Source organism: Gorilla gorilla, chromosome 7 (assembly GCF_029281585.2).
Source record: "Gorilla gorilla gorilla isolate KB3781 chromosome 7, NHGRI_mGorGor1-v2.1_pri, whole genome shotgun sequence".
Lineage (NCBI taxonomy): Eukaryota > Metazoa > Chordata > Mammalia > Primates > Hominidae > Gorilla > Gorilla gorilla.
In genome coordinates, this window is record NC_073231.2 from 68,630,263 (window position 1) to 68,649,745 (window position 19,483).

At 39.0% G+C, this 19,483-nt stretch overlaps 1 protein-coding gene across 2 annotated transcripts in view; it reads left to right on the plus strand.

The window, feature by feature from the left end:
* LOC101134144 (ST18 C2H2C-type zinc finger transcription factor) overlaps positions 1–19,483 on the plus strand; it is a 136,047-nt gene that overhangs the window by 81,735 nt on the left and 34,829 nt on the right. Inside the window, exons 9-12 of one of the 2 annotated variants that reach the window (XM_031013944.3) lie at positions 940–1,044; positions 3,463–3,656; positions 5,920–6,131; positions 15,026–15,271. In XM_031013944.3, coding sequence (XP_030869804.3) covers positions 940–1,044; positions 3,463–3,656; positions 5,920–6,131; positions 15,026–15,271 — 757 coding nt within the window. The remainder of the gene's footprint in view (positions 1–939; positions 1,045–3,462; positions 3,657–5,919; positions 6,132–15,025; positions 15,272–19,483) is intronic. The other variant, XM_055348782.2, reaches the window with a different exon arrangement.

A 19,483-nucleotide genomic window follows, 5' to 3' on the forward strand; every position in this document is an offset into this window, starting at 1 on the left:
TTATCCAATATGTGACACTTGAAATAGAGAAGAAATATTCTCAGCATGTGCATTGTCAAAAAGAAAGGACCTCATCATTTCCTTTCTTAGAAATTTGTATATTAGCAACCAGTTATGATAATGAAAAAATATTATATTTGAAGTTGCTGTGGTTACCTATTCATATAATCATACAAATAGAATGTGCTGTCTTTTGCTCCAGAACCTCACCATTGCTGTTTTGACATTGCAAAGAGTTGCTTCTAGGTTATCCTGGATCCTGTCCAATAGACATTAAAAAGGTACCAACAGGGCTTCAATGGTTGTAACTATAAATCAGGTGTAGGGTAAACATCACTTCACTGAAATTGCAACTAGCATAACACACACATATGTGCATTTACATGAAAATGTATTGTGTGTCTATAAATATTTGGGGTGAAAATGCTGATTGTTTGATATTCACATTTTATATTACAAGTCGATTATGTGGCGATGAGGTACTATTTGACTTATAAGCACTATGCCAGCAAACTTCACATTCTGCACTTTGAATTTCAACTAAGGTGAAAAACTGAGTTCCTAAAGTTTTTCTAAAGATGCTAAGATAAGTCAAGGAGTTATGCTAACTTCTAGAGTTGGATACATTGCAATTGGAATGAGCACATTCACTTAGAATATTAAGAAGTTTCCAAATGCTTTAGTTATTTATCCCTTACATAATGTTTTGACGTTTAAAAATGAGTTTGTTACCTTTCACCTCTGAGATGGGGATGGGAGCAAGTGTTGACACTGTAGTTTGCAAAACCCTTTGGGATCTTTCAGTGTGTGCGTGGTGCTAAGTGAACTATTAATATGACTTAACATTTAGTGTGTGCCAAGTGTGCTGTGAGGCACATGCCAAAACAAATCATATTATCATTTTAACTAAAATCCTCCTGTGTTTCTTTTTTTAAACAGTCTTTCTGGTTGTCCAATTGCTGCAGCTGAAAAAATGGCAATGTCCCAGGATAAAAATCAGCTTGATTCTCCCCAAACTGGGCAGTGTCCTGACCAGGCCCACAGGTATGAACCCCTAACGATGTTCTCGGTGCTCTCTTCATCCAGGCTCCTGCACAGCAGGGCCTCTGGTCCTTCATGAGTCAGTTCTCTGTGGCTTGACCTCCCCTCTCAGCCCCAGTAGACCTGGGTGTGCAGCCCACTCCACTAGACCAGAGGCTGGTCTAGTTAATGACATCGTTGCTGAAATGAACTACTAAACTCTCCAGAAGTTTAACTTGAAAGTCATCTCTTTGCAAAGGTAACATAATAGGGGTGAATCTAAAAGAATTAATATACCATAGCTTACATTAATCAGAATTGTGGGTTACTAAGTATACCCACAAGTCAGATGAGCACTCCTTCATCACCTTTCTGCCTGGAGAAAATGCCATCAGAAGTCACTCCTGCCTTTCCTAAATATGTGCTGTTATATATTCATCCTTCAGTTCCACAAACACATATAATGTATTTAAAACAAAAATTCATTCCATGATTGACAGCTATTAATAAAATATCTCCTATTGGTCCTGGTAGCTCCCAGCCTCTTGGTGATATCTAGAAATTTGGAAGATTTTATATCTAAATACTAAAGTATATATGATGATATTTAATGTGAAGTTATATGTTTATTGCCATAAAATCATTTTTGTAAGGAAAATGATTTCAGGATTAAGCTAGATGATCAGATAACTATTGTTACTGAGTCACTGAAATATAAAACCAGTTATTAGACATTTCAACATTTTCAAGATACGGCTTCCCTTAGTATTTTGCTTCTATAGATTTGATGAAGAGAGTCAAAATTGGCATTTAAATCACATGCGTGAAGAACATATGTCAAGTGAAAATTATGAATTACTGAATAAGTAGCAATTAAAAATCTTAAAGTAAGATTCTTGGTTGGTATGACTGTACACTCTAGTTTCTCCCCAAGTAAGTTAGTTAGCAAATATAGAAAGAATATTGAATTTCATTTTGCTCATTTCTTAAAAGATTAATATTATTTTAGATTAGAATATATATGCAGCTTTAAGGCTCTAAACCAAGTTATACAGGCAATAAGATCAACTAGTTGCTCAGATATTTTTATATAGCAGCTAAAAAGCTTTTCTAAAATCTAATCCAAAAAAAACTCATTGGAAACTTTGGCATTCTGATGAGTTTGACAGTTTTTGGTGGAAAAAAGAGAAAAATATATTTTTTAATATTGCTAAATTTTGAAAGGTATATTTGTTTATGTTCTCTTACCATTAGACCACAGCAGAAAATCATTTGTGTTTTATTTGGCTGGAATCAGTGCTACACAAATCTGATGCCCTTGTTTAATCCAAATACATCCATTCTAAAAGAATATATAATTCACATTTAGCTTAGATTGTGATAATTATGTTGAAAATGTGATAGATACTATAAAACAGTAATTTTGATTCATATTAAGATGATGGCAATTCGATCGATAAAATATTGAAGTGCCATTTAAAGTATTACTTAAATCAGCAAAAACATTCTGATTGAAGGCAGGGAAAAAAGGTGAAAAGCCCAGGAAGAAACTCCCGATTCAGGAATCAAATCTCTGGTGTCTGTACTGCCCCTCTTAGGCATCAGATTTCTGCCAGCTCTGCAGGACTGAGCAGAGCCTAGCATCACTTCTGAACAGAATATGATGACACTTGCTCACTGGTCACAATTGTGACTACTCATTGCCAATCTAATGAACAATTCTAACAAGCAGAATGTGCACACCTTGTCAGCACCTTAACCAGTATTTACTGATGGTAACATGGCTTTTTTGTTTTTTTTGAGATGGAGTCTTGCTCTGTCTCCCAGGCTGGAATGCAGTGACATGATCTCAGTTCACTGCAACCTCCGCCTCTTGGGTTCAAGTGATTCTCCTGCCTCAGCCTCCTGAGTAGCTGGGATTACAGGTGTGTGCCACCACACCTGGCTAATTTTTGTATTTTTAGTAGAGACGGGGGTTTCACCATGTTGGCCAGGCTGCTCTCGAACTCCTGAGCTCAGATGATCCACCCACCTTGGCCTCCCAAAGGGCTGGGATTATAGGCGTAAGCCACCACACCCACCTGACATGGATTTCCTTTAAGAAGTTTAAGAACTCAAAATGCTAATAAGCATCAAATATTTGCTCATGATGTCTTCATAAGATGAATGGAGGATTGCATATTCTTAATTTGCTGATGGGAGGACTAGGACCCAGAGTACGCAGCATCACATAGTGATGTAGAGCCCAGAGCATCTTTCCGTCTCGCCCTATGGGTCCGGAGCACGCTGCTCTGTCCTGCCATGGCCCCATCTCTCTTATTGTTCAGTGTCTCTGTGGATACCTTCAGGAGTGACGCATGTAGCTACTGTAAATTCTGACACTAATGTGCTCACCAGTAGTTTCATTGTATTTCTTTTGAACTGCTTCACCCCCCTTTCCAGGACAAGCTTGGTGAAGCAAATTGAATTCAATTTCCCGTCACAAGCCATCATCTCTCCCAGAGCCACAGTGTCAAAAGAACAAGAGAAGTTTGGAAAAGTACCATTTGATTATGCCAGTTTTGATGCCCAAGTTTTTGGTAAACGCCCTCTCATACAAACAGTGCAAGGACGAAAAACACCACCATTTCCTGAATGTAAGCTTTGAGCTCTAATGCTCGTTTCCCCAAAATGCTTCTTGTGTATGGGTGTATGTGTGTATTGGGGGCCACGGGGCTGTACTTAAATATATGATGTACTACATACAGCTGGCAGGAGAGAAAATATATTCAAGTGAAATACCATAAAGAAAACGATAATAAGTTGATCAATGTTATTGATTTTATGCTGAAGTTACACATAATATAGTGAATAGTTAATGAATTAATTATTCTACAAATATGATGCTATTGTTGAATCTAAGTACAATAATTCTAAAGAAATATTTAACTCACAGTTAGCTGGAGCTTGGATTACTATATTGAAAAATGTGATGACTGTTGTAATGCAGTAATATTTATTTGTATTGAAATTATGGAAATCTAATAGGTAAAATGTTGAAATGCTGTTTAAAATATTATTTAACTCAGCAAAAGCATTCAAACTAAAGGTGGAAGGGAAGGTAAGAAGTCTAAGAAACAATTTGAAAGTCAGGATTTTACTATAATAGAAAAAATTGTGTGCTGTGGAAATCTTTACTCCCAAACTGAAGCATGAATATGGAAACACTTAAAATACATTAATATTCTTTAATGCTAACACATCCGTATAGAAGACCATAACTCACATATGGTATAGTGTATGAAACCTGGTGTTTTTTCTTCTTACACATTTCTTCAAGTTGTTGGGGTCCTTAAACATTCTAATGAAAAGGTGTGAAAGTAAATATTGGGAACCAATAGAAGTCATGATTTCTTCATTATGGTCACTTGACTTCCAGAAAGGAAAGAGCTAAATAACGTGCACATTGAGTTCTCCTAGACAATGAATTTTTTACAACATTCTGCATAGCCATAGAATCCCTTTGAACTTACACCAGGCTATGGAAACTGAGCGCTCTTAGGAGCACAGAGTGTTTACCTCATTGTGTGATGTTGATGAATTCTTTCAGAGAACTAGAATTTCATGTAAAACCCAGTAGTAAACAGACTTGAAAGGAATTTGCCCATCAGGGAGAGGTACATTACACTCTAAAAGATATTTTACCTAATCTTACCAAAAATAGCTTCCAACTAACATAAATAACCACTAACAACCTGTTAGATTTAAGGGAAAAGTTATACACACACAGTTTTATATCTATCTATCCATGCAATTTTGTGTGTGCCTATACAGATATACAATTTTATTATATATACACACAATATACGTACATACGTATATGTTTAATTCCAGCCAAGCTAGTTAATAAGAGCATTCAATGTACTCATATAGTACGGACATTGATTTTTAACAGTGCAAAACATTCAGTGACATTTTCATATTCTTGTAATTATAGAAATATAACATTTGCCAGTGTTTTAAGTTTTGTTTTATGAAAAGAATCAAATATTTAAAATAAAAAAAGTTAATATAAAATAAAAAGCTAAATGCTTTTTTATTAGCTCACATTAAATCTTGAGTGTTTCTCCTGTAACCTTGAGTGATGTTTACAAATACTCAAGAATGAAGAGAAATATGTTTAATTCTATCTCTCAGTAATGCCTTGGTACCCACAACAGAAACATAAAATGGAAGCTCAGCCTTGATAACTAAATTGCCTTTCTGTTCACCTTGAGAACATTTCCTCCCTACCCTTTATTTATCTCTCTCTCCCTAAATATGCAAAATGCCAGCTCATTAAAGACTCCACCATCTATTTAGTTCCATCTAGTTGGATGAAGAACAACTTCTACTGGTTTAAGGACAAAACAAGTCTGCATATCAAATAATAAAAATACAATTCCATGTCTAAGTAGAAATTGTTATTGTGAAAACAAATATTGAAAGGACACATTTTTTTTTCCGCCACTGGAATCACTGGTCCTCACATATATGCAGTTTTCCAACGGGCATGCCTTAAACTCTCTGTAGTCCCTGGTAGGTTTTGCTAGTGTGTTTTTTTATCTACAATTTTTGCCACAAATGTTGCCAGTGCACCTGCCCCATAACATTAGTTATGGAGTTTTTGTCATAAGAAGCGTAAATACAAAAATATTAAGAGAATAGGCATTCTCTCCCAGCAATTATGTCATTTGTTCTGTGAATCTCTGTGAAAACCGGTCTGGATAACCTTCATTTAATGTTCCCATGGATAATGGAATGTGTTTTAATTTATTCTTCACATATTTTAATGCAAGAAGTTACATTTTTAAAAAAACAAATCAATTTAATGACTAAAACCATATACATGCAATTGCTAATCAAATCTCTCTTCAACAGCAAAGCATTTTTCAAATCCAGTGAAATTTCCTAATCGACTGCCTAGCGCAGGCGCCCACACCCAGAGCCCTGGCCGTGCCAGCTCTTATAGCTATGGTCAATGTAGTGAAGACACCCACATAGCAGCAGCTGCTGCCATCCTGAACCTTTCCACCCGCTGCAGGGAAGCCACAGACATCCTCTCCAACAAGCCACAGAGTCTGCATGCCAAGGTAGGCCAGTCCAAGAGCCCGGAGGGTGGGCCAGCGACTGAACTGTGAGAATAAACTGCCTTTCATGTTCCTAACTACATTCACTACTACTCTGCTCCCCAACCTCTGAAGCGATCCCCTCCCTGTCTCAGGAAGAGGCTCAGAGGAACGCAGGCAGGGATGAGCTTGGTGGGGTCAAAGAAGGATGAAAGTGTGCACATCCTGCTCTGTGGCTCCTCTTGAAGTTGGGGTACCAAAGTTTGGGGAGAAGTGAGTTACAGAGATGGGTTGGGGAGAATTTACACATTTCAAAGCTATTTTTGCTATGGGGAATTTGGCACACAAGAAAAGAGGATTGCTATTAAAATAAATCTCAACAATGGAAGCTTTTCAGTGTCTGCAAATCAAAGAAGGTAAGAAATGTGTGATCAAATGGTGACTTGTAAAACATTTGCAAAATTGACCCATGAAATTTTATCATTGCGTATGTTACTACTGTGTAACATTAGATAGTCTAAGTTGCCACAGTATTCTCCAGAGACACATGGTAGAACATGAATACATTAAATCAACAGGAGATGATTCAGGGAGGGTTGAGAACTCAGGGCATTCAAATACAAAATCACATTCTGTGAAGTTTTAAAAACACCACACTTCTGAAGCCCATGAAATTAATCACATTTCTCCAATACCCTCTCCTTTCCTTCCCAATTGACAATGAGAAGTAATTTTATGAAAACCAAAAAACAAAGATCCTTCATGCCCTTTGACAGCAAAGGGCTTCTGATGCCACAGTCACAGCGATCCACAGAGCTTGTAAAAGCGGCTCAGCCATTTGCCCCTGCTGTCAGCTGGAACAGGAACTCCTATTTACAGAAAGGGCTTCAGTTCAAAGAAATGATTTCCCTACCTAGATGGCTGAAGCCACTGAAATAAGTTGCCTAGACTTACTTGAGAATAAATGTTACCCTGCTTTATGTGGAAGATTTTCTGCATCGAATGCTAACCCTGAAACCTGGGTACTTGAAGACCATGGCTCCCCTTTCCCTCTTCAAGTGTGCCGGTCCCCGGCATGGTCAGCTGCTGCCTGTGCTGTGCCAGGCCTTCAGGAGAGCAGGTAACACGGTGCCACCAAGCATTTGACAGAAGAATCAGAATTAGCTTCTGGACAAAGCTGAGCCAAGTAAACCCCAGGAAGAGTTGGTGGCCAAAAACCACTCAAAAACAATTTTTAAACAAATGAGGTTCTTAAACAAAGAGAAACACATCCTCTAAAAATAAAAAATACATGCATATGTATACCAGACGATCCAAATTCAAAAGATTCCTAGTCACAAATTATTTACATAGGTGATTTAGGGAATTTTTAAATGCAACTTTATTTTTAAATTCATTTTTTTAATCTGAATAAATTCCTTCTTTTAAAAGGTATATATTCTAGTAGCCATCTACTTGGAGAAATACTAAAATCGCTTCCTTCTTAGTGCCTTATCATTTGGTTATTCAGGCTGTCCTATGAGAATACAGGAACCAATATTATAATTATTGATGTTACTGAAATGACTGCGGTAAGTGGTTCTAGAATGAATGCTGTCCATCTGTGCCTGTAGATGTGTTCCTGTTCCTCAGAATTCTGCCTCTCACCTTCAGATGCTCCATCTTCTATGACAATGACACCAAGCAACATATCAAACAAAGATGACTAAAATTACAGGGCTTTTTCCCTTATCAATATGTGTTCTATTTTAAAAACATATCTTTGGTTAGAAAAGCAATTGTTAAATGGACACGTTTCAAAAAATCAAATAGTTGATTTTTAGTGTGTGTTCTTGGGCTCCTGGTGGGAGTGCTCTGTGCCAGACTGCTCCACGGAGCTCATCCTGCATGCCCAGGTGACAGGAGCTCACCGCATGCCTCAGCCTTTCAGTGCCAACCAAGTCTTAACCACAGAAGCCAAACAATTGATGTGGTGACGAGGGTGGAAGAAACAGAGAGCACACAGATTGACTTCCCAAAGGAGTTTGTTATGCTGGGAGTTCTAAAAACCATTTTCCCATGAAAATTGTCTCCTTTGCATAGTAGTTGCTAAAATGGGATAAACATGGTGCCCTAGATTATCACTTTGTGCTGAATCCTTCTGCCAGTGCATGCGCACACACACACGCATGCACACATGCACACACGCACGTGCACACATTTGCACACAACTGTAACAGTTTCTAGAATTCTGTCCTGGTTGGACCTTATTTTCTTAATGTTGAAGAGAATCTCATTTATTCCTGAATTAACAAGATAATTATTTTAGCAAAAGTGAGAGAAAGCCAAGGTAATTCACCCTGAAATGGAGCCTCTGATGAAACCATGCCTGATGTAGGCCTTTTCTGTTGTCAGTGCTGCCATTTACTTAATGTAGGATTAAGCAGAGACCGACTTCACCTCCACATTGAATGCTAGCCTGATTATCTCTCTGCTATTATTTGATTCTTCCACCATGGCAGGCTATTGAGAACACAGCTCATATCCATAGATCTCTGGAGTTTCATGTGTAGAAATAAGCGTTCTGAAATGTACAGCTTCTCCTTATTCCAGACTTTCACAGCTGAGCACTTTTGATATATTAGCAAGACATCCTGGTGATGGACTCATAGCTGAACCAACCAAAGGTCTCTAAGTGCTGGACTGCCCCGGCCACAGATTAGGGTCAGTCATAGACTTTGCCCTTGAGGAGCGTACCAGCAAAGCAGGAGAAAAGAAGTGACCCTCTGGGAGCTGTCCCTGCCTTGCATGGCTCTGGGTAAAGAGCTAAGCTTGAAGAAGTGAGCTTCCTTTCATCCAGGGCAGGCCTGGTGGCTTTGCAGGGAATTTGACCAGAACTTGGGTGAGGGCTGATTTCTCAATTCCCTTCTGCTTGCATCCAGTTCTTTCCTTTACACAATGAGCATCTCTCATTTGCATAAAGCACCTCATAGGAGTATGAATTACAGACCTTACTGTCACCCATGGGCACAATCTTTTTGACATCAAGCCAAAGAACACTAACTTTGAAATTGCCTTCATGCCCATATATTGGGGCTAATACATGTTAACTGGCGTATGCAATCTCACAACAGACTCCAAGCTTAATGGGCAATCTGAATTGGTGCTTTGTAAAATTGCAAATGATCTTATAGAAGATCATGGGAGCAGAGGTTGTTTTCAGAGGGGCAAAAAAACTTTGATTTCCTACACACTCTAAAAATATAACGAAGGATGATATGGACATTCCAAAATGCTATCCTCCTTGCAAAGTCTCTTGGCCTCCAAAACTGGAAGACGTCACTGATCCACCCCTTCCCAACACAGAAGGCTCATGCTGCTGTTCACATGGTCATCCATTCACTCAACAAGCATCCCTCAAGTGCCGGCTCCCATCACACCCCAGCCTGAAGGCACCAGTGCTTGTGACATTGCCAATCACTGCCCAAACCAGAGCCCATTATGTCCCAGAGGCAGAAGATTTTCAAAGGAATTATTTATTTGTTAAAATACAATCCAACATATATATAACATATTTGTACCACCAATATTGCCTACATATGTTTTAAGTATCTCTTTGAGGAATTAAATCAGAGAAAAACAATTAACACTACTGGTGCTTAGTGGATGACATAATGGTTAAAGGTAAATTTGTCTGAAGTATTAGCTTTATTTATTTAATTTAATTTTTTTTTTTTTTGAGATAGAGTCTCACTCTGTCACCCAGGCTGGAGTGCATTGGTGTTATCTTCACTCACTGCAATCTCTGGTTTCTGGGTTCAAGCAATTCTCCTGCCTCAGCCTCCCGAGCAGCTGGGACTACTGGTGTGCACCACCACACCCGGCTAATTTTTGTATTTTTAGTAGAGACAGGGTTTCACCATGTTGGCCAGGCTGGTCTTGAGCTCCTGACCTCAGGTGATCCGCCTGTCTCGGCCTCCCAAAGTGCTGGGATTACAGGCGTGAGCCACAATACCAGCTTTATTTTGATTCTAAAACTTTTTTTTTCTTTTTTTTTTGAGAGGATCTGCTCTGTCACCTAGGCTGGAGTGCAGTGGTGTGATCATAGCTCATTGCAGACTTCAACTCCTGGGCTCAAGTGAGATTCTCCTGCCTCAGCCTCCCAAAATTCTAGGATTACAGGCATGAACCACCATACTCAGCCTGATTCTAGAACTTGGTTGTAAGATGCATATAATGTCCTTCATTTTAATTTGGAATTAATATCATTTGGAAGACACAAAGGGGCCACAGCTCCAAAGAGCTCCCCTTTGGTCTTGCCACGGGGCCACAGGTGGGAGAGAGTCCTGGGTCTGCTGGGCCTCCTGAGCATCTTTCTCCGGTACAGGCCCCAGGCAGATGCACTCCCGTTTTCTTCCTTCCTCCCACCCTGATCACCAGAGGTAGGAACAGGCCTTGCAGTCTATCTTTATCCTCATCGCTGCTGCTTGCCAGGCATTCTGTTGTTTGTTTTGGTGTTTTCCCCACCTGTTTAGACAAAATGGCATATGCAGAGTGTGCCTTAAAAGAAAACAAAAAATTGACACTTGCTTGAAATGTTTAAAGTTCAAAGTCTGTTTTGTGCTTGAACAAGGCCTAGAAATAACATGATGTGGCACCGCCATTCTTGCCGCCTGGTATCAGGAAGTCTGGCGGCCCTCTGGGCGGTGAGAACCCTGATGCCACCTTTTCTGGTAACTTTAAGAGCAGGGCAGATTTGCCACACATTCTGAGTGAAATGTTATGAGGGTCTTGGGTCAGGGATCACAAGGCACTGGTTGATACAGGTGCAAGGAAACAACTATTTAATAATTGGCTTTTTAGCCCTGTGCACAGTAGCCTAAGAACATGTCTCTTTTCGTATTCAAAAACCTAGTCCAATCCCCTGAATCTAAAGTAGAAGTTGGAAAAACAAACTCAGTCAAATTATTATGATTATCAGCTGTCATTTATGGAAGACGTATTATGTGCCAGGTACTATAAGCAAGCATGTGGCTCACATTAATCCCTTTTAATCCCTCTAGAATTTCTGTAAAGCAGATATTATTATCCCATTTTGCAGATAAAGAAACAGTAGTACAGAGATACTAAATTACTTTCTCTGAGTGGCACAACTATAACTGTTGAAACAGAAATTTGAACTCATGCCTGTCTAACTTCTCATCTTAAGATCTTAGAGTAGCTAAGCTGCTGGCCAACCAGCGTGGACCATGATTCCAAGTCCCAAAGATCTTGGGGAAGCTGTTTTAAATTTCACTTAAATTTTATACCTTACATTAGTTATTTCTCCTCTGATCATTTCTCCTCTATTTATTTTGAGTGTATTTCACAAATTTATAATCTAAACAGCTTTAATAATTACCGTTTAGTAAGAGTAAGATATTTTCATTTCATCTGTTTACTGTTAATACCCTGCCTACTTTGAAAGCATATTTAAGATAGCTTTCAGTATGGAAAAGATACTCCCAAAACAAAAACCTTGAAGCAAGAATAAAAAACATCAGCTGCTAGATGAAAGCCAGGGGCTAATTATGGCAGAAACCTAATCAGAAGGACACTTAGTTTTGCACTTCCTCTCAGCCAAGTCAACAGGGAAAAGATGGCAGGTGACCCATCCTGTATTCATAAGACAGCTTGCCAAGTCAGGAAAACAGTGCTTTCTTGTTTTATCAATGTTTGGAAAATTAATAATTTTCACAAGATAACATTTAAGTTAAAATTCCAATTTTATTTTTACTTCATCACAAACTTTGAGTGTGTGACCACTTAAAATTGCTAAAACAATATAATGTTGTCATTTGCCTGAAAAATAATGGAAGAAAATAGCCACAAGCCTACCTTCTACATACAAGGACCTACAGTCGCTTTTGTGTTTTCCTTTTTGTTCTTTTTCAGAAAACACATTTCTCTCTTTTTTCCCTAGTTGTAAACATAGTAGGAATGCCACATTGTTCTCTGCTGTCAGTGATACAAGTATTTTCCATGTGGAAACAGTGTTCATAATTATCACTTTCCTGACCACATAATGTGCCATTAAATAGGGGTAGCATATTTTCATTAAGTATTTCTCTGTTGGTGGCCATCTAGGTCACTTCTTATTTTATAGTAAAGGTAAGGATTACAATGAGTAATTAGTTCAACCTTCAGTTTAATTATAATTTACATTAAATTTATAAAATTACCTTCACTAAAAATCTATATGCATAAAAAAGAAATTTGTTGAAGGTAGAAACAACCTATTCTCCAATTTTACTTTCCCTAGAATATAGTGTCTTAAAAATATGAAGTACTTTCTTAATAACTTAATGAATAAATAAAATGTAGGTAGCATCAGGTAGCTCAAAAGTGGCTGAAATCGATAGCCTGGGATGTCCCCTCTAAGTCGGAAAGAACATGAATAATAGTAATCCTATACCTACCCCCAAGAGAACTTTACATTTAAATACTTAAACTAAAGATCCAGAATAGCACTTGAAGAAATCAGAATATTAGAAGTTTGAGGGGGTGGGGATGCATATCTGCCACAGCTTCCCCAGCCCCTCCCTCCTTTTTGTGCTGCCATTTGGAGTTTCAAGCACAGAGAGAAGTGATGCCCATTGATACTGCTCTGAATAAAAGCCCATGCTGTAAACGTGTGATCGCCCATCTATGGGCAGAAAGGGACCCTTCTCTGGTACTGCATGTAATTGTTGAAGGCATCTGTGCGCTCACTTAAAGCCCATCTGTACCCTGCTCCCCAGTGAGCCGCCCGCTCTCTCCCAGTGAAGTCAGGTGCTCAGAGCAGCAGGCTGGGAGCAGGATGCAGGAAAGCGCCTCTTTTAAACATTAGGAGTAATTGACTTGAAATGTATAATCGTAACAACTCCTAGAATCTATCATTGTCTTAATGGACTATTTAGAATTTTTGCCTGTAAAAACTAAAATATATATTAGTCTTGTCTTGGAAGAGTTGATATTTTTCAGAGAAATCGAATCTGCACTATTTATGGGTTTTACACTATAAAACTCTGCAGCCCAGTCACATGGCTTCTTTTTCCTAAGCCATCTGTCACAGAGGTCTGGAATTTTATGTGAATGTTGGTTGTGCAGTCTTAACCCAAGTTTTTTTTTTATTTTTTTATGAAAAATGTCAGCAACTACAATATTTAGCATTTTACTTTACATTGGCCATTAAACTTGATTACTATAGCTCTGTTTCATTGCTATTTACATATCAGCTACGAAGCCAAAAATTGTTCTGATGCACTCCTGGCAGAATACATTGTGAGATCATGGAGAGAGAGCACACGTGGCACTGATATGGTTAATATCTTGGATTTTTGTAACTAAGGTTTATTAATGCTGGTATAAAAATGTATTTGATATTATACAGATGGCATAAGATGTTGTGGTTACTAAGTTATTATCCCGGATAAGCTGTACTGCCAAATTCGGGGCTTAAAACTATCACGAGAGATTAAACTATTTACTAAAAAGGGACAGAAAGATACGGCCAAAGCATCTTAGTACAACATATTAGAAGCGTATTTACCTCCCACAAATATAGTAAAGCATATCTATCTCGTAGGCTGAGAGATTCAAAATACAAACTGTGCAGGTAAAATAAGCAAATAAAAGAAGGGCTTTTATTTTCTAAGTCGGGCACAAGCAGCAAGCCCAGCTGATGCAGCCCAGTGGCGCCTGTTTGGGGGTTGGGACTGGGGGTTGTTTAAAGGGAAGAGTTAAAACAAATCCCCTGGGAAGTAGCTGGTTACCACAAGAGTTAAGGATCTTGCTAAATATTCAAAGAAGAGTGGCCAGCCAAGAGAAAAAAGAGAGTAGCCAAATTGTCAAGAAGTTAATTTTAAATTGATGGATGATGGCGAAAATACTAGAAAGGTGTTATTCGACCCATTTAGAAAAATGACAGGCAGCTTCCTCCTACCTTCTGAGAATGACTGCACAGTAATGTTCACAATTCATGACACCACATGAGCCATGCCAGTGTGCGAATCTTGTAGAACATACAAGGCACGTGAGCAGTTTGCTGGAGCTTGAACCAAATACAGAATGGGGTACTGTTCCTCCCGACACAAAAAAAACAAAACCAAGAAATAACACATGGCAAAAGGTAGAAGGTATCTCAAGGAGAAATATTGTGCGGTGGATTTAGTTTTAAGTCTCACACTAAGTGTGGAGAAAATAAGCTGTTTTATAGTATTCTTAAGTTTGCACTATAGGGCTTCAACCTCAGTCAGGCTGTCAGCTGCTACCCAAAGCACCCCCCCACCACCACCGGTGTGAAGCATGGTTTGCACTCCCTGCCTCCCTCTCCCTGCCCCCCACAATTTAGCAAAGCATTTCCGGCTCACATAGCCTAGGGTAAAATGTTGCTTTTATATTAGTTTAATATTCCAATAAAAATTCTCTTCCAGTGGGTTGTTTTGCATATTTCTCATGTGAGATTAATATTATGATTTGAAGGGTTGGAAAGTTATACATGCCTTTTGATAAACACAAATGTGAATGCTTTAAATGGTGAATTGGGAGTGATAATTCTGTAAACTAGAAAAGAAGATTTAAAGCTAAACTTGTAAATGTGTGTGTGTGTGTGTATACACACACACACACACACACACATTTTCATAAAACTGTTTTAGCCAATATATTTAGTATTTGGAGCATCTTATTTACATTAAGCTTACTTTATTTAAACCCAGAAACACAAAGCTCACTAATGGGGCTGTTCTTAAAGTCTGCCTAAGAATTGAACATTACCCAACGCAAATCAGAAAGCTAGATTTAAAAGCAGATATACTTACATAAAAGCTTACATTTAAAATGATCCCTTAAAAGCCCCACATGGCTAGGCTGTAACTGCAAACTGCTTAAATGTTTTTCTGTTTCCTATTGTATACCAGGGAGCCGAAATAGAAGTGGATGAAAATGGCACATTGGACTTAAGCATGAAAAAAAATCGAATCCTGGACAAGTCTGCACCCCTAACTTCCTCTAACACTTCTATTCCAACTCCTTCCTCTTCCCCATTCAAAACAAGCAGCATTCTGGTCAATGCAGCATTCTATCAGGCTCTTTGTGACCAAGAGGGCTGGGACACTCCTATCAACTATAGCAAAACTCACGGGAAGACAGAGGAGGACAAAGAGGTATTGTTTCCATATGTCAATCAATAAGTTGAAGACAGCATGATTGCAGGGTATCACTAGCTTTTCCCTCCTAAATTATATTTCACATTCCTGTTTAGATAATACATAATTCTGTACTTTGTTTTAGATTTTGATAAAGTGGTGATTTTTAATGTCAGAGGAAATTCATTAACAAATCCAACTTTTATTATCACTTGCCTAAAATAATGTCACTATAGTAGATTTTATTCCTATTAAGGCTGAAATTTTGTGCCCTGCACAAGAGATTATATTATCTATCCCTTCATATAGCAGCTGTAAGGGGCAATGTATTGCTCAACATTGAAATGCCAGCTTACTAATTCTTTCTGAACCAGAGGGTTGAAGATGAAATCAAATCAGGGTCAAGTAAGAATCTTTGAGTCATGTCAAATTTCTTTCCATGGTTTTGTGAAGGAACTGTGTTAGCATACCTATGTATAGACTCATTGTTTAAGGCATTGGATCGAAATGTTGGATGTCTAAATTGAATTAATCTTGAAGTCAAGGAGACCTATTTGTGTATTTGATTATCTTGGAGGTGGTTTTGGCCCTGAAAGCCAGATGGTCCGACAGTGCAGGATTTCATCTAACCTTCGCCTTATGGCTTGAGCCACCTGACTAGGCCTGATTAGCCATGGACTACTCGGTGTCATTCGAAAGAACTGACAGCCAGAACCCTCAATTGTTTAGACTCTATGTAATTGCAGATGTGACCTTAATTATTACAGTAAGTCAATCCTATTTTGCTCTTTGTCAGGGAAGTTGCTGATGGGCTTGCCAGTTGATATGTGTAAAGAACTGAAATAGCCATTCTCTGCAGAAGTGTGCAGCGCCTTTTACAGCTTTTTGAAGTTTAGAGACTTTGGGTGATGAGATCTAATTTGATTTTTGCACATGCTTAACATCTCAAAGTATAAGTCAACGTACACAGTTTTGATCACAAGATTGGGCTGTTTTTCTTTCCCCCTTCCCTTCCCTTCCCGTCGCTCCCCTCCCCTCCCCTCCCCTCCCCTCCTCCCCTCCTTCCCTCTCTCCCTTCCTTCCTTCCTTTCTTCCTTCTTTCCTTCAGCACAGTTTTGCCAACATCTCCAAGTCCAGTCAGTGACATGGGACCTGGAGATACAGCAATGAATAGGACACACTTCCACCATGCTTGTGTGCCACAGTCATGCATGTGCTCAGAAGACTGACCTGTAGCCAAATACACTGATAAACAGAGTAGCACGCACAGGCACACAATGTGGAGAGGGAGGAATGGCTAACTGCATCAGGAGGCTGGGTGTGGACCCCTGGGAGACATCCTCAGCATCTGAGGCAGCCTGTGTGTCTCCACCACTCAAGCCATCACATGGAAGGATGAGGGGATTCACACACTGCAGCTTTTGATTAGATTCTGTCATACTGGCCTTAGTCATTTTATTCTGCTTGGCTTTTCAAAATTCACCCAAAGCATCCAAGGATGGCCTTAATCAATCTATCATAGTACTATTTTAGAAGAATCATTTATTAAAATAATACATATTTGACGATAACGAATGTGAAACTGATGCCAGCAAAGTTTAAGAAGCTCATTTGCCTCAAATGACGACCACAAACTGGCAAGTGTGCATCTTTCCCCTGACCACTGTGCCCACTGCCACCTCAGGCTTGTGCCAAAAAACAGAGGTTGCACCTAATTATGTCTACGTGTATCATCTAAAAGTCTGTCAGTGTTCACATCCCTCGAGTATCCTGCACATCTTGTCTGAAATGGAATTAAGCAGCAAGCCAGGAAGTGGACAGGTTAAGAGGCACAATTGTGATGAGATCAAAATTGTTGGCGCAGTCCTACTACATACGAGTTAGCTTTGGGTAAGGGAATGAGCTTCAATTCACATGACTGCTTAATCTCCAGCCAGGCCACTGCTGCTCAGATCATGGCACATTGCATCTACAGACCTAAAGGGAAACCTGACCCTTGGCCCAGGATGTGTGGATGTGGGTCCAGTAGAAGTCCTTATGCTACAGGAAGGACAGTGTCTCATGAATTAAGTATAACTGCTTCATGCAGGTTCAAAATCCCAACATGTTCTCATTTCTGGGAGTATCTCGATGCCATATGCAGAGTGGCACTTGGGCTTTCTGCACTCATCCTTATGATTATGGCGAATGTATTCACCAGAAAGTGTCAGGCATAAGCCTCCAATCCTGGGTAGTAACAGAACACATTTGCTTCACATAGGTTCTCATCTTCATCTAGGGTGTCTTGCGTTGTTTGACACTGATTATACTTTTGTGCCCTCAGCAACGATGTCAACATTGCACTCTTCAGATTCTCGGAAACCCGTTCCTATCACTTCCTTAGCCACAGTTCTTATCACCCAGGAAGCCAGAAAACGAGATTTCATAAGAAATATTTTATGTTACTTTTTAGTCTTGTTTTTTGCTTAATTTCAAAAAATCATCTGGATTCATCTTGGTAGACTTGAGTCTGTTTTTATCTCATGCATATATATCTGGGACAGTGTTTCATTTCCCAGCAAATTCACACACACAAGATGGGATTCTTTAGAGTGGATTGATGCTCTTTACAGAATGGCTTACTTACTCCAGGTCTGACAACACAGGCTTGGACTGCTACAGTTTTCAACCTAAGTATTGTGACATCTGGAATTTAGAAGCTATGTGGGAATTCAGTGTCACTAAGAGTATCAGAGAGGACTTTGGAGATGCTAAGTGAGGTCTTGGACTCAATGTGCTTGCCCTAGGTTTGAGCTGACAGAATATTTGTTTAAGCTAAATGCTTATTGTCCCAGCTATCTGAACAGGGTGATTCATTGGTTGGGAAAGCTGAGGCTTGGAGACACACACATAAAAGTACTTCTGAATCACTCTAACTCCTGATGTGGTTTCTCACTCTTGCTCTCTGTTCCTTCATCCGTGCCAAGGTAATCTACTAACAGTATTTTTCACATCCTGTTCTGAATCTTGAAAACGAAAAATGTAATGTTTGGTAGGCATTATTTTGAAAAATTAGATTGTATTAAATGCGCTCATTGACAAGCTATCAGAGGGATACCACGTACAATAAAATACAGATAAGGAACCTTTATACGCAATGTCTCATTATCCCAACAATCTTGAAAAGCAGGATTATTATCAGATTTTTTAGAGGAGAAATGTGAGGGGGGTAAAGTTTTTGCTCCTGGTCATATGAAATTAAGTAATAGGCCTGGAATTCCCTACAACGAAGAAAAAAACGAGAAGAAGGTAAATGAGGAAAAGGAAAAGAAAAAAAAAATCACCGAAAACTGGAGACTGCTTAGGGGATATTGAGAAAAATTTAATAGGAAAGAAAAAAGAGAAGAATGAAGAAATGCAGGTGGCAAGGTGTGTTGGCGGCAACAGTTGTCTAAAATGTTTCTGCGGGTGCAGGACTGGAGCTCCTGTGATCCAGGCAAGTCCACGCAATGTGACCACAAAAAACAGTTCCAGGACTGATCCTTTCTTGTGACTTTCCAGTGAGCTTCCCTGGAATAGCTATGTGCGTTCCAGACAATCTATTGTTCACATTTGGAGACTGGAATATGGTATGTCCCTGCTCCCACCCACATCTTTCCCTTTGCCACTTCCCTCTCCCCCCACCACATAAGACACATACACAACCAGAAATTGAGTGGTTATTTCTAATTCATTGTTATCTAGTTCATATGCACAACAGTTGCTTAATTTTGGTGGTAATTTTCAGAAAATATTGTCTGTCTCTCTCAGTGAAATAGCCTGTCCAGATGCCCCCTAAAAAAAATTCCTGAATCTGGAAAAAACTCAAAATATCTCGAAAGGAAAATGTTGAGAAATAACTAGGGCTGTCAGTTTCATTCAACTGTCAGTTCTCCAAAGATTTCAGGGCTTAAAATGTTAAGAGTGCCAGATGCTATTATCTGTTATTCATGTTACCATTATGTCCTGGTCTTTACTGAAATCAATATAAACTTCCATCTGTACGTTAAAGGAATTTCATTGCATGCATGTACTCTCTAAACACACACATATATACCACATCCTCTTTTACACAACCGCAAAATAAAATTATTATTTTCAAAATTATACTTTAAATTTTGGAAAAAGATTTTTACAAATGCTATTGATTTACACTGGCTGCTGTTTAGGTATTCATTCAATATAAAATGCCTCCATAACAAAACTAATTAT